At 54.4% G+C, this 15,249-nt stretch overlaps 1 protein-coding gene across 1 annotated transcript in view; it reads right to left on the reverse strand.

Moving 5' to 3' along the window:
• Positions 1-616: 616 nt before the first annotated feature.
• Positions 617-15,249, reverse strand: part of LOC144799206 (myeloblastin-like) — a 48,979-nt gene continuing 34,346 nt past the window's right edge. Inside the window, exons 3-5 of the mRNA XM_078670468.1 lie at positions 14,067-14,208; positions 8,008-8,241; positions 617-4,716 (exon numbers count right to left, since the gene is read on the reverse strand). Of these exons, the coding sequence (XP_078526594.1) occupies positions 4,567-4,716; positions 8,008-8,241; positions 14,067-14,208 (526 nt within the window). The 3' untranslated portion in view covers positions 617-4,566. The remainder of the gene's footprint in view (positions 4,717-8,007; positions 8,242-14,066; positions 14,209-15,249) is intronic.

Raw genomic sequence — 15,249 nt, forward strand, 5'->3', positions numbered from 1 at the left:
ACACATAAATTACCTTTACGTTGGTTAAGGCTTCAAGAGCTTCTTGGTGTACAGCCATCGCTATAGTGTCTGGCGGCCCCCAAACCTATGGCCTGCTACCATTTCACCTGCGCCTGCTCTGTGCAAGACGTAAACCCCGCTGGTGACTGGACGCTCTGGTGGTTTTACGCAGGCAACCCCTATACGTCCGTCAGAAAACTGCTGGTCCATTAGAGACAATTCTAATGTGGGTACAGAAAAGGTAACCCCACTTTCAGGTACATTTTCTGGGCCCCACTTTGTGGCACAAAATCCACCATACCGGACTTGCGTGGTGGATTGCTGGTATGTACAGGTTTGCCTAACTTGGATCCCACAGTGATAGTGGCAAGCTCGTTATGTAGTGTCAGGCACGCAAGAAGCTCTTCCTTGGATGAGAACCTGTTTACAAGTTTAACAAGCAGTGGTAAAACCAATACATCTACCCTTTACAATATGAGTGCCAAGCTGCTAGCTTTACCAATGTTTGTTTGTAAAGAATTTTTGAAAAAAACAAAAAGCAAAAAAAAATCTAAATACTGGAAGAACAGTAAACACATAAATTATGTTATCTCACAAATGTACATTGAATTCGATGTTTTAAATCTTTATACATGGTAAGGTTTATTTTTCAAATATTTTTCACAGTGATACTCTGAATACAATTTAAAGAGAAGTGTCAGAATGTAAAGGGAAACCCCCGCCAAGGCCTAATATACTTTCCACAGGATTCAGCCATTTGCTTCTCTGTAGAAGCCTAGGGAGAAGATTTATGGGCCTCCAGGAGAAGTGTCATGCTATGTACACCTTCTGACTCACAGGCCATAAAACCCTTTGTGTACCAAAGATGTTGCTTTCATTCAAAATGTAGAATGCACAAGATAAAGAACAAAACCAACGCTTAAAGTCTGCTCTTCAGTCCTATCACAGAACAAATGATCATGGCTGCTGTGCTAATACAGAAATACTGCGATGGGTGCATAGCAAGACAGTGTGGGGGGGGGGGGTGGGGTGTGGGGGGTGGCAATGTGTGGGTCTGAAGCATCACCCAAGGGAGAAACCTAGAAAACTCATCCACTCTTATGTAGTGCTGAATACAAAAGAAAACAAGTGCCTCCCTAAATGTGAGCAGTAGAAGGATGGAAGTCAGCCATTGGAGAGATGGTATGGTGTCTGTGCTCCAGGGGCGGGACAACCACAAGATGGACAACCTGGGACAAGGAAAGCCAATGAATAAGAAGCAAGCACATGCGTGACAATAAACTCAACCAGTGGTAAGCAGTGGCTGGACACTAGGCCCACTGTAAGCTTTTGCTAAGCCCAGTACATGTCTTTTGCAAGCAGGCAGCTTGCTGTGTCTGCAGGGCTTAATTTGTAAAAGAATGAGTGCCGGTGTCCAAAGCTCTGCTCAGACACCTGCAGCCAGTGCAGGTAAATGCTGCCGTGCCCAATATCAAGGCTGCATAATCTTGAATTCACCGAAATGAGTGCTGGTGGCCCACACCAGCAACCACCACCTCAAATTAAGCCGTAACTGTCTGGGAGGCGGGAACTTATAAAAAATGCCCTTCATTGAAAGAGAAGACTTTGCAGAATTAGCATCTGGTGCCATCTAGAGGCAGGAGCCATGTTAGCTGCCTTGTCATTAATAAATATGGTAGCTTTGCCCTAAATCTATAAATAAATGTGAGAGAACCAGTGGGGTGCCCTGAAGAAGGGTGGAGCCCTGGGATAATGACCCCCACTTCCGACAGGCTTGGGGCAGATTGTCCTCCGACTCCGGCCCCAGAGGCCTTATTGGCAGAGACTGGAAGGGGCTGGGGTCCCGGTCCAGCGGAGGGGAAGAGGTGTGGACACCGAGGCTTCACCCGTGCACCTCTAGAGGCAGAGGTAGGAAGGAGATGCTAAAGATACCTGACAGCTGCCACAGATCACAAGGTGCTTCCTGAGAGACGCCTGCACCCTCCTCCCGGACTCCACTCTTAGGTTCCTGGCGCGTGTTTCCTGCTCTCTCCCTGAGCCACCACCTTCCACCACTTTCTTTTATAATGTATTCCTCTACGAATAGGGGGGTTTGCCTCACGTGGGACCTCTGTATGACACCGTTGTGACTTCCATCCTGGATCTGTGGTCGAGGCCACGGACTGGAGGGAGCGTCCTCTTATCAATGGGGCATATTTACAAGCCCCTATCGCCACAGGAATGTCACTTTTAGTCATGTTCATGTGGCAATAGGGACTTTGCGCAATTTACAAGGCAACGTTAAGCCACTTAACGAGGCTTAACGCTGCCTAGTAAATAAGGCCTCCTTTCACGCTGGATTTAGCGTGAAAGGGGAGGGCAATGGGTGTTGCGGTGGGCGTTCCATCCGCAACACCCATTGATTTTGACGCTGCCCCCTATTTACAAGGGCAATGTAAATAGGAGGTAGGGCCAGAAATAAGACCAGGGAAAACCTGGCCTTTAAACAGTCGAAACGAGGAGAAATGCTTTATTTCTCCTCGTTTCTCCTGTTTCCATGTGTGCTGGCTTGTGCAGCGCACATAGAAACATCAAATTGCCTATAATTGTTTATGTGCAGGAAGTTGCCTCTTTCTGCTCATAAACAATCATTTAAAAAATACAGGGGCATATTACCAAGCTATAGTGAAAATTATCGCTATTGCTTGGTTAGCGGGAATTAAAATATCGCCACGCTCCGACGATTTTTACCGCTGAGATACCTTGATATTATCAAGGTTTATCTCAAAAGCAATAAAAATCGTGGGAAATGCATGAATATCGCTGTAAAGTCAGCGATATTCATGCATTACCGAGCTAATGCTCTTAGCCATGTTATCCACCTTCCATTGGATAACATGGCTAAGAACTGCTCTGGGCAGGCGTTAGCTTTTGGAGATATTCGCGCTTAGCGCGATCATTTCCAAAAGTTGGTAATAGGGGATAGCGATGTTAGCGACTGTTTCCAGTCGCTAACATCTTGGCACTCCCACTTTGCATGTCATTAGCGATAATCATCGCTGACATGCAGAGTGGGCCCCTAAATGCCCGCTATCGTCTATTAGCTGTCGCTAACTGGTGTTAGCGACAGCTAGGTAATAGGGCGATACAATTATCGCCGCTTTAGTGGGAAAAATTCCCGCTAAAGCGGCGATAATGCCCATGGTAATATGCCCCACAGTTTTGCAGCTTCTATGTCTGCTGCATTGAGCAACACACATAGAAGTTACAAATCAGCATTTAAAGATTGTGTATGTGCAGGAAGGGGGACCTTCCTCCACGTAAACAATCTTCCCCCCAACGCAGGCACCTTTGCACTATGGTGCAAGGGTGCCTGTGTTAGCGCTACACTGTTAAGTGTAGCGCCAGCGTAGGGGGAAAAGCAAGGCTGCACCATATTCTTGTAAATTCTGCACCACCCTGCGTTTTCAGAAGGGAGAAGCGTGGCGTAGCAATGTTTTCTTAACACCACGCTTCTCCATTCTATTGTAAATATGCCCCTATGTATTTTGTTGATATCTGTGGGACATTTCTTTGACCAGCCTGCTGTTTGCAAGCACCTTCATAGTGCCAAGAAGCGGGGTGACGGGGACAGAGGAGGTGATAAAGGAGAAGGCGGGAGGTGGTAAGAGAAGAGGCGAGCGTGCTCACCAGAGCCACAATATGCCTGAGGTCTTATAAAGGGCACCCTGTGGAGAGGTGTGGCTCAATGGTTAGAGCGGCAGACCCTGATGCAGAGGTCTGGCCCGGGACCAGGGTTCAATTCCCCGCCTCGGCGGGTCTTGAGCTCAATTTCCCCGGACCTGATAATTCCCGCCTCGGTGCCTATTCCAATCATGGGTCCCACTCTGCAACTCTGGGCAATAGCTTGCTTAGTCTCCACAACGGCCCCCACAGCGCTTGGATGCCTGGCTTCACCTTGGGGGTGCCCAGGAGTGGACACCTCACAGGGAAAGCCAGGATGGGTTCCAGAGCGGTATTCGTAAAAGCGCCTTGAGACCCTTGCGGGTGAGTAGTGCGCTATACAAGTATCAATTTACATTTACATTTACACCCCAGGACATCATGGGCGTCGAAGCGCTATGCATGGTTCAGATGGTAAAACTGCTCTGGCTCGTAAAGCAGGAAGAACAGCGGGTGGGAGAGAGAGCGCGTCACTACTTTAAATCATTGTGGGGGGCACTCCTATTTACAAGGCCGCAGTGTCCTAAACATTCCCCCTGTACCCACAATCCCCGCGTCCCACCGGCCCATCACTCTGCCCCTGGGGTCCCCTGGTCCAGAAGCTCTGTGTGTGAAGTTCTGCAAACACTGGGAGGGAAATGCACAGTCTGGGTGAGGGTTGGGGTGTGTTCCTAACTCCAGATAAATCTCTGCGCCCAAGGGATTTTTTAGAGGCTTAGAGAAGAAATACACATTGAAAGTAGGCAATTGTAGTTCTTGAAGTTGGGGCACTCCTCCTGGAAGCGTGGATGGTCCAGTTGGATCTGGTACTGGTTGCAGCGTGTCCTCTCCATCCTAGCAGTCTTGGGGGGCTCCTGTCGCCCCTCAGCTGGACAGGGCAGAGTCAATGAACCGGCGGAAGAGGGCGACGCGTGCGAAGAAGTCCGGCGCCACACCACTGCCGCAGGTGCGTATGATGAAGGACGACACCCCCTGGATGACTCCATTGCAGACCAGTGGACCCCCGGAGTCGCCCTGGAGAAGGAGAGAGCAGGTGAGTGACCACGGGCCGGGTTCAGCAAGCGGTGGGCCAGCCCCAAACCTAGAGCCGCAAGCAGCGATACCACCGGTGGACCTCAAGCCTGACCTGTGGACCTTATGCTTGACCTTCTGACCTCAAACCTTGCCTGTCGATCTCATACCCGACCTGTTGACCTCACGCTTGGCCTGTGAACCTCAAGCCGGACTGTGGACCTCATGCCTGACATCTGGACCTCAAGCCGGACTGTGGACCTCACGCCTGACCTACAGACCTCAAGTCTGGCTTGTGGACATCAAACCTGGCCTGTGGACCTTATGCTTGACCTTTGGACCTCAAGCCTGGCCTACAGACCTCAAGCCTGGCTTACAGACCTCAAGCCTGGCTTACAGACCTCAGGCCTGACCTACAGATCTCAATCCTGGCTTACAGACCTCAAGCCTGGCTTACAGACCTCAAGCCTGGCTTACAGACCTCAAGCCTGGCTTACAGACCTCAGGCCTGACCTACAGATCTCAATCCTGGCTTACAGACCTCAAGCCTGGCCTACAGACCTCAAGCCTGGCTTACAGACCTCAAACCTGGCTTACAGACCTCAATCCTGGCTTACAGACCTCAAGCCTGGCTTACAGACCTCAAACCTGGCTTACAGACCTCAAACCTGGCTTACAGACCTCAAGCCTGGCTTACAGATCTCAATCCTGGCTTGTGGACATCAAACCTATCCTGTGGAAATTAAGCCTGACCTACAGACCTCAAACCTGACCTATAGACCTCAATCATGACCTACAGACCTCAAGCCTGACCTACAGACCTCAAGCCTGACCTATAGACCTCAATCATGACCTACAGACCTCAAGCCTGACCTACAGACCTCAAGCCTGACCTACAGACCTCAAGCCTGACCTACAGACCTCAAGCCTGACCTACAGACCTCAAGCCTGACCTACAGACCTCAAGCCTGACCTACGGACCTCAAGCCTGACCTACACACCTCAAGCCTGACCTACAGACCTCAAGCCTGACCTACGGACCTCAAGCCTGACCTACAGACCTCAAGCCTGACCTACAGACCTCAAGCCTGACCTACAGACCTCAAGCCTGAGCTACGGACCTCAAGCCTGACCTACAGACCTCAAGCCTGACCTACGGACCTCAAGCCTGACCTACAGACCTCAAGCCTGACCTACAGACCTCAAGCCTGAACTACAGACCTCAAGCCTGACCTACAGACCTCAAGCCTGACATACAGACCTCAAGCCTGACCTACAGACCTCAAGCCTGACCTACGGACCTCAAGCCTGACCTACAGACCTCAAGCCTGACCTACAGACCTCAAGCCTGACCTACGGACCTCAAGCCTGACCTACAGACCTCAAGCCTGACCTACACACCTCAAACCTGACCTATAGACCTCAATCATGACCTACAGACCTCAAGCCTGACCTACAGACCTCAAGCCTGACCTACAGACCTCAAGCCTGACCTACAGACCTCAAGCCTGACCTACGGACCTCAAGCCTGACCTACAGACCTCAAGCCTGACCTACAGACCTCAAGCCTGAACTACAGACCTCAAGCCTGACCTACACACCTCAAGCCTGACCTACAGACCTCAAGCCTGACCTACAGACCTCAAGCCTGACCTACAGACCTCAAGCCTGACATACAGACCTCAAGCCTGACCTACAGACCTCAAGCCTGACCTACACACCTCAAGCCTGACCTACACACCTCAAGCCTGACCTACAGACCTCAAGCCTGACCTACACACCTCAAGCCTGACCTACAGACCTCAAGCCTGACCTACAGACCTCAAGCCTGACCTACACACCTCAAGCCTGACCTACAGACCTCAAGCCTGACCTACAGACCTCAAGCCTGACCTACGGACCTCAAGCCTGACCTACGGACCTCAAGCCTGACCTACAGACCTCAAGCCTGACCTACAGACCTCAAGCCTGAGCTACAGACCTCAAGCCTGACCTACAGACCTCAAGCCTGACCTACAGACCTCAAGCCTGAACTACAGACCTCAAGCCTGACCTACAGACCTCAAGCCTGACCTACAGACCTCAAGCCTGACCTACAGACCTCAAGCCTGACCTACAGACCTCAAGCCTGACCTACAGACCTCAAGCCTGAGCTACAGACCTCAAGCCTGACCTACAGACCTCAAGCCTGGCCTACAGACCTCAAGCCTGAGCTACAGACCTCAAGCCTGACCTACACACCTCAAGCCTGACCTACGGACCTCAAGCCTGACCTACAGACCTCAAGCCTGAGCTACAGACCTCAAGCCTGACCTACAGACCTCAAGCCTGAGCTACAGACCTCAAGCCTGACCTACGGACCTCAAGCCTGGCCTACGGACCTCAAGCCTGGCCTACAGACCTCAAGCCTGACCTACAGACCTCAAGCCTGACCTACAGACCTCAAGCCTGACCTACAGACCTCAAGCCTGACCTACGGACCTCAAGCCTGACCTACGGACCTCAAGCCTGGCCTACGGACCTCAAGCCTGACCTACAGACCTCAAGCCTGACCTACACACCTCAAGCCTGACCTACAGACCTCAAGCCTGGCCTGTGTACATCAAACCTGCTGTGGAGCTCAAGCCTGACCTACAGACCTCAAGCCTGACATACAGACCTCAAGCCTGACCTACAGACCTCAAGCCTGACCTACAGACCTCAAGCCTGACCTACACACCTCAAGCCTGACCTACAGACCTCAAGCCTGACCTACAGACCTCAAGCCTGACCTACAGACCTCAAGCCTGACCTACAGACCTCAAGCCTGAGCTACAGACCTCAAGCCTGACCTACAGACCTCAAGCCTGACCTACAGACCTCAAGCCTGAACTACAGACCTCAAGCCTGACCTACAGACCTCAAGCCTGACCTACAGACCTCAAGCCTGACCTACAGACCTCAAGCCTGACCTACAGACCTCAAGCCTGGCCTACAGACCTCAAGCCTGACCTACAGACCTCAAGCCTGGCCTGTGTACATCAAACCTGCTGTGGAGCTCAAGCCTGACCGGTGAACCTTAAGCTTGATCAAGGGACGTCAAGCCTGACCTATCGACCCCAAGCCTGTGGACCTCAGGTCTGATGTACGAACCTCAGGCCTCGCTGACCTACGGATCTCAAGCCTGGCCTGTGGGCCTCAAGCCTGGTCTGTAGACTTGAAAGTCAAAGGTTGGACCTGCTGTGCCCACCTGGGCTGTAGTGCCTCCGCCTCCCTGGGCAGCGCTTTGGTGGAGACTCAATGGCGGATACTCACAAAGCAGATGCCAGCCTGGCGCATGAAGACCCCGGTGCAGATGTTGTTGGGCCTGCACAGGTTCCTGCCAGTCACAGTGACGTTCAGCTCCTGCAGGCGGTCGGGGATGCGGCCTTCGGTGCTCAGCCTGCCCCATCCAGCCGCTACACACGGGGTGCCCGGGGGCACCACCTCATCCTGCCCTGGGAGCCGCACCGCTTGGACAGACCTGTTTAGAGACGCAGGCCGGTCCAGCTGAAGGGTGAGAAGAAAGAAAGGAAGTCAGGCAAAGCATCAAACAGGAAGCAGTGCCCTCAGGTGTGAGCTGAAGGGGTCACAAGGTGAATGAAGTAGAAACAAAGGAAGTCAGGCAAAGAATCAAACAGGAAGCAGTGCCCTGAGGTGTGAGCTGAAGGGGTCACAAGGTGAATGAAGTAGAAACAAAGGAAGTCAGTCGAAGAATCAAACAGGAAGCAGTGCCCTGAGGTGTGAGCTGAAGGGGTCACATGGTGAATGAAGTAGAAACAAATGAAGTCAGGCAAAGACTCAAACAGGAAGCAGTGCCCTGAGGTGTGAGCTGAAGGGGTCACATGGTGAATGAAGTAGAAACAAAGGAAGTCAGTCGAAGAATCAAACAGGAAGCAGTGCCCTCAGGTGTGAGCTGAAGGGGTCACATGGTGAATGAAGTAGAAACAAAGGAAGTCAGTCGAAGAATCAAACAGGAAGCAGTGCCCTCAGGTGTGAGCTGAAGGGGTCACAAGGTGAATGAAGTAGAAACAAAGGAAGTCAGTCGAAGAATCAAACAGGAAGCAGTGCCCTGAGGTGTGACTTGAAGGGGCCGCATGATGAATGAAGTAGAAACAAAGGAAGTCAGGCAAAGACTCAAACAGGAAGCAGTGCCCTGAGGTGTGAGCTGAAGGGGTCACACGGTGAATGAAGTAGAAACAAAGGAAGTCAGGCAAAGAATCAAACAGGAAGCAGTGCCCTCAGGTGTGAGCTGAAGGGGTCACATGGTGAATGAAGTAGAAACAAAGGAAGTCAGTCGAAGAATCAAACAGGAAGCAGTGCCCTGAGGTGTGAGCTGAAGGGGTCACACGGTGAATGAAGTAGAAACAAAGGAAGTCAGGCAAAGAATCAAACAGGAAGCAGTGCCCTCAGGTGTGAGCTGAAGGGGTCACAAGGTGAATGAAGTAGAAACAAAGGAAGTCAGTCGAAGAATCAAACAGGAAGCAGTGCCCTGAGGTGTGACTTGAAGGGGCCGCATGATGAATGAAGTAGAAACAAAGGAAGTCAGGCAAAGACTCAAACAGGAAGCAGTGCCCTGAGGTGTGAGCTGAAGGGGTCACACGGTGAATGAAGTAGAAACAAAGGAAGTCAGGCAAAGAATCAAACAGGAAGCAGTGCCCTCAGGTGTGAGCTGAAGGGGTCACAAGGTGAATGAAGTAGAAACAAAGGAAGTCAGTCGAAGAATCAAACAGGAAGCAGTGCCCTGAGGTGTGACTTGAAGGGGCCGCATGATGAATGAAGTAGAAACAAAGGAAGTCAGGCAAAGACTCAAACAGGAAGCAGTGCCCTGAGGTGTGAGCTGAAGGGGTCACACGGTGAATGAAGTAGAAACAAAGGAAGTCAGGCAAAGAATCAAACAGGAAGCAGTGCCCTCAGGTGTGAGCTGAAGGGGTCACAAGGTGAATGAAGTAGAAACAAAGGAAGTCAGTCGAAGAATCAAACAGGAAGCAGTGCCCTGAGGTGTGACTTGAAGGGGCCGCATGATGAATGAAGTAGAAACAAAGGAAGTCAGGCAAAGACTCAAACAGGAAGCAGTGCCCTGAGGTGTGAGCTGAAGGGGTCACATGGTGAATGAAGTAGAAACAAAGGAAGTCAGGCAAAGAATCAAACAGGAAGCAGTGCCCTCAGGTGTGAGCTGAAGGGGTCACACGGTGAATGAAGTAGAAACAAAGGAAGTCAGGCAAAGAATCAAACAGGAAGCAGTGCCCTCAGGTGTGAGCTGAAGGGGTCACAAGGTGAATGAAGTAGAAACAAAGGAAGTCAGTCGAAGAATCAAACAGGAAGCAGTGCCCTGAGGTGTGACTTGAAGGGGCCGCATGATGAATGAAGTAGAAACAAAGGAAGTCAGGCAAAGACTCAAACAGGAAGCAGTGCCCTGAGGTGTGAGCTGAAGGGGTCACATGGTGAATGAAGTAGAAACAAAGAAATCAGGCAAAGAATCAAACAGGAAGCCGTGCGGTACAGAAGAGAGAAGTTAGCTCTTGGATATGAGGGAGAGGGTCTTGTCCAGGAGAAGCCATGCTCAGATGGGCATCAGTAGCGCTCACACCTCAACGCTCCACACCCCACACCCCACACCTCACATCCCACACCTCAGACCCCATCACCTCACACTTAAACCCCTAACACCCCACACTGCACTCCCCACACCTCATACCTCAAAACTCCACACCCCATATCTCACACCCGCCCCGCACTCCTCACTCCTCACATCTCACACCCCTCACCTCACACCTTCCACCCCACATCTCACACTGCACACCCCTCACCTCACACTACACACCCCTCACCTCACACCGTCTACCCCACACCCCACACCTCACACTGCACACCCCACACCTCACACTGCGCACCCCTCACCTCACACCTTCCACCCCACACCTCACACTGCAAACTGCACACCCCACACCTCACACTGCACCCCCTCACCTCACACTGCACTCCCAACACCTCACACTGCACACCCCACACTGCACTCCCCTCACCTCCCATGCCACACTCACCTCACACTGCACTCCTCACACCTCACTCTGCACACCCCACACCCCACACCTCACACCTTCCACCCCACACCTCACACTGCACCCCCCACACCTCACACTGCACTCCTCTCACCTCACACCTTCCACCCCTCACCTCACACCTTCCACCCCACACCTCACACTGCACACCCCACACTGCACACCCCACACCTCCCACTGCTCACCACGCACCTCACACTGCACACCTCACATCTTCCACCCCACACCTCCCACTGCACACACACACCTCACACTGCACACCCCACACCTCCCACTGCACACCCCTCACCTCACACTGCACTCACCTCACACTGCACACCCACACCTCCCACTGCACACCCCTCACCTCACACTGCACACTCCTCACCTCACACTGCACACCCCTCACCTCCCACTGCACATCCCTCACCTCACACTGCACTCACCTCACACTGCACACCCACACCTCCCACTGCACACCCCTCACCTCACACTGCACACTCCTCACCTCACACTGCACACCCCTCACCTCCCACTGCACATCCCTCACCTCACCTCACACTGCACACCTCACACTTCACACCTTCCACCCCTCAACTCACACTGCACACCCCACGCCTCACACTGCACACCTCACACTGCACACCCCACACTTCACACTGCACACCTCACACTGCACACCCCTCACCTCACAGTACACTCCCCTCACCTCACACCGCACACCTCACACTGCACACCCCACACCTCACACAGCACTCCCCACACCTCACACTGCATACCTCCCACTGCACACCCCACACCTCCCACTGCACACCCCTCACCTTACACTGCACATGCCTCAACTCACACTGCACACCGCACACTTCACACCTTCCACCCCTCAACTCACACTGCACACCCCACACCTCACACTGCACACCCCACATCTCACACTGCACACCCCACACCTCACACTGCACTCTCCACACCTCACAACGCACTCCCCACACCTCACACCGCACTCCGCTCACCTCCCACGCCACACTCACCTCACACTGCACACCTCACACCTCCCACTGCACACCTCACACCTCCCACTGCACTCCCCACACCTCACAGTACACTCCCCTCACCTCACACCGCACACCTCACACTGCACACCCCACACCTCACACAGCACTCCCCACACCTCACACTGCATACCTCCCACTGCACACCCCACACCTCCCACTGCACACCCCTCACCTTACACTGCACATGCCTCAACTCACACTGCACACCGCACACTTCACACCTTCCACCCCTCAACTCACACTGCACACCCCACACCTCACACTGCACACCCCACATCTCACACTGCACACCCCACACCTCACACTGCACTCTCCACACCTCATAACGCACTCCCCACACCTCACACCGCACTCCGCTCACCTCCCACGCCACACTCACCTCACACTGCACACCTCACACCTCCCACTGCACACCTCACACCTCCCACTGCACTCCCCACACCTCACAGTACACTCCCCTCACCTCACACCGCACACCTCACACTGCACACCCCACACCTCACACAGCACTCCCCACACCTCACACTGCATACCTCCCACTGCACACCCCACACCTCCCACTGCACACCCCTCACCTCCCACTGCACACCCCTCACCTTACACTGCACATGCCTCAACTCACACTGCACACCGCACACTTCACACCTTCCACCCCTCAACTCACACTGCACACCCCACACCTCACACTGCACACCCCACATCTCACACTGCACTCTCCACACCTCACACTGCACTCTCCACACCTCACAACGCACTCCCCACACCTCACACCGCACTCCGCTCACCTCCCACGCCACACTCACCTCACACTGCACACCTCACACCTCCCACTGCACACCTCACACCTCCCACTGCACTCCCCACACCTCACAGTACACTCCCCTCACCTCACACCGCACACCTCACACTGCACACCCCACACCTCACACAGCACTCCCCACACCTCCCACTGCACACCCCTCACCTTACACTGCACATGCCTCAACTCACACTGCACACCCCACACCTCCCACTGCACTCCCCACACCTCACAGTACACTCCCCTCACCTCACACCGCACACCTCACACTGCACTCCCCACACCTCCCACTGCACTCCCCACACCTCACACTGCACTCCCCACACCTCACACTGCACTCCCCACACCTCACACTGCACTCCCCACACCGCACTCCCCACACCTCACACCGCACTCCCCACACCTCACACTGCACTCCCCACACCTCACACTGCACTCCCCACACCTCACACTGCACTCCCCACACCTCACACTGCACTCCCCACACCTCACACTGCACTCCCCACACCGCACTCCCCACACCTCACACCGCACTCCCCACACCTCACACTGCACTCCCCACACCTCACACCGCACTCCCCACACCTCACACTGCACTCCCCACACCTCACACTGCACTCCCCACACCTCACACTGCACTCCCCACACCGCACTCCCCACACCTCACACCGCACTCCCCACACCTCACACTGCACTCCCCACACCTCACACTGCACTCCCCACACCTCACACTGCACTCCCCACACCTCACACTGCACTCCCCACACCGCACTCCCCACACCTCACACCGCACTCCCCACACCTCACACTGCACTCCCCACACCTCACACCGCACTCCCCACACCTCACACTGCACTCCCCACACCTCACACTGCACTCCCCACACCTCACACTGCACTCCCCACACCGCACTCCCCACACCTCACACCGCACTCCCCACACCTCACACTGCACTCCCCACACCTCACACTGCACTCCCCACACCGCACTCCCCACACCTCACACCGCACTCCCCACACCGCACTCCCCACACCTCACACCGCACTCCCCACACCTCACACTGCACTCCCCACACCGCACTCCCCACACCTCACACTGCACTCCCCACACCGCACTCCCCACACCTCACACCGCACTCCCCACACCGCACTCCCCACACCTCACACCGCACTCCCCACACCTCACACTGCACTCCCCACACCTCACACTGCACTCCCCACACCTCACACTGCACTCCCCACACCTCACACTGCACTCCCCACACCGCACTCCCCACACCTCACACCGCACTCCCCACACCTCACACTGCACTCCCCACACCTCACACTGCACTCCCCACACCTCACACTGCACTCCCCACACCTCACACTGCACTCCCCACACCGCACTCCCCACACCTCACACTGCACTCCCCACACCGCACTCCCCACACCCCACTCTCACCCGCAGCACCAGGATGTCGTTCTGCAGACTCTGGGGGTCGAAGCCGTTCTCGAAGACGCGGGCGATGCGGAAGCTCTGCTTCGAGGCCTCCTTGGCCGACAGGGAGTGGGCCCCCAGCACGACCGTCACCCGCGTGGGGCTCCTAAGGAGGGGGGGGACAGAGAAGCAGGAAGAGGTGTGAGTGCACGACCAGCGGACCACTGAGGAGAGGAGAGGACAGCCACCCACAGACCTCTCCAGAGGGAACCAGGCAGAGGGCGTGAACACCCCGAGCCCGGCGCCTCGCCCATCACTCCAGCTTCTGGCTCGGTTCACCCCGTGCAGATGACACATACATACAATCACCCATGCAACTATACATACATGCATTGATGCGCACATACTAGCAGTGCAGACGGTGCCCCTGTACCCAACATCAGGAGCGGCCTGCGTTGGGCCCGGGGCCCCTGCACCGGTGCAGACGCCACGTATTCTCTGGGCCCCTCTCGCTCCCAGGGGAGGGGGGGGGGGGCGTCTCTTGGTGCCCCTGAGACGGGCCCTGCAGAGTGTGTGTTACGAACTACAATCTCACACTTGCTCCGCGCACCCTGACCGTGTTCACTTACACCGTCTCAACGCAAGGTGTCGCTATTTCATCAGAATCACACACAGGTATGCAAAGGAAGGGAGAGTGTGAGAGGGAGAGTATGAGACAGCTGTGTGTTAAGAAGAGATACAACAACAACAGTGTGTCAAGGAGAGACATGGAAGGTACGGACAGAGTGTGAGAGAGAGAGAGAGTCACAGTGATAGACGGGGTGTATGGAACACGGGTCTGTCTCTGAGGGTACAACACCCTCACGGTGTACACGAGTCTGTCTCTGAGGGTACAACACCACCCTCACGGTGTACACAAGTCTGTCTCTGAGGGTACAACACCACCCTCACGGTGTACACGAGTCTGTCTCTGAGGGTACAACACCACCCTCACGGTGTACACGAGTCTGTCTCTGAGAGTACAACACCACCCTCACGGTGTACACGGGTCTGTCTCTGAGGGTACACCACCACCCTCACGGTGTACACAAGTCTGTCTCTGAGGGTACACCACCACCCTCACGGTGTACACAAGTCTGTCTCTGAGGGTACACCACCACCCTCACGGTGTACACGAGTCTGTCTCTGAGGGTACAACACCACCCTC

The sequence above is a fragment of the Lissotriton helveticus genome, chromosome 12, assembly GCF_964261635.1.
Source record: "Lissotriton helveticus chromosome 12, aLisHel1.1, whole genome shotgun sequence".
NCBI lineage: Eukaryota > Metazoa > Chordata > Amphibia > Caudata > Salamandridae > Lissotriton > Lissotriton helveticus.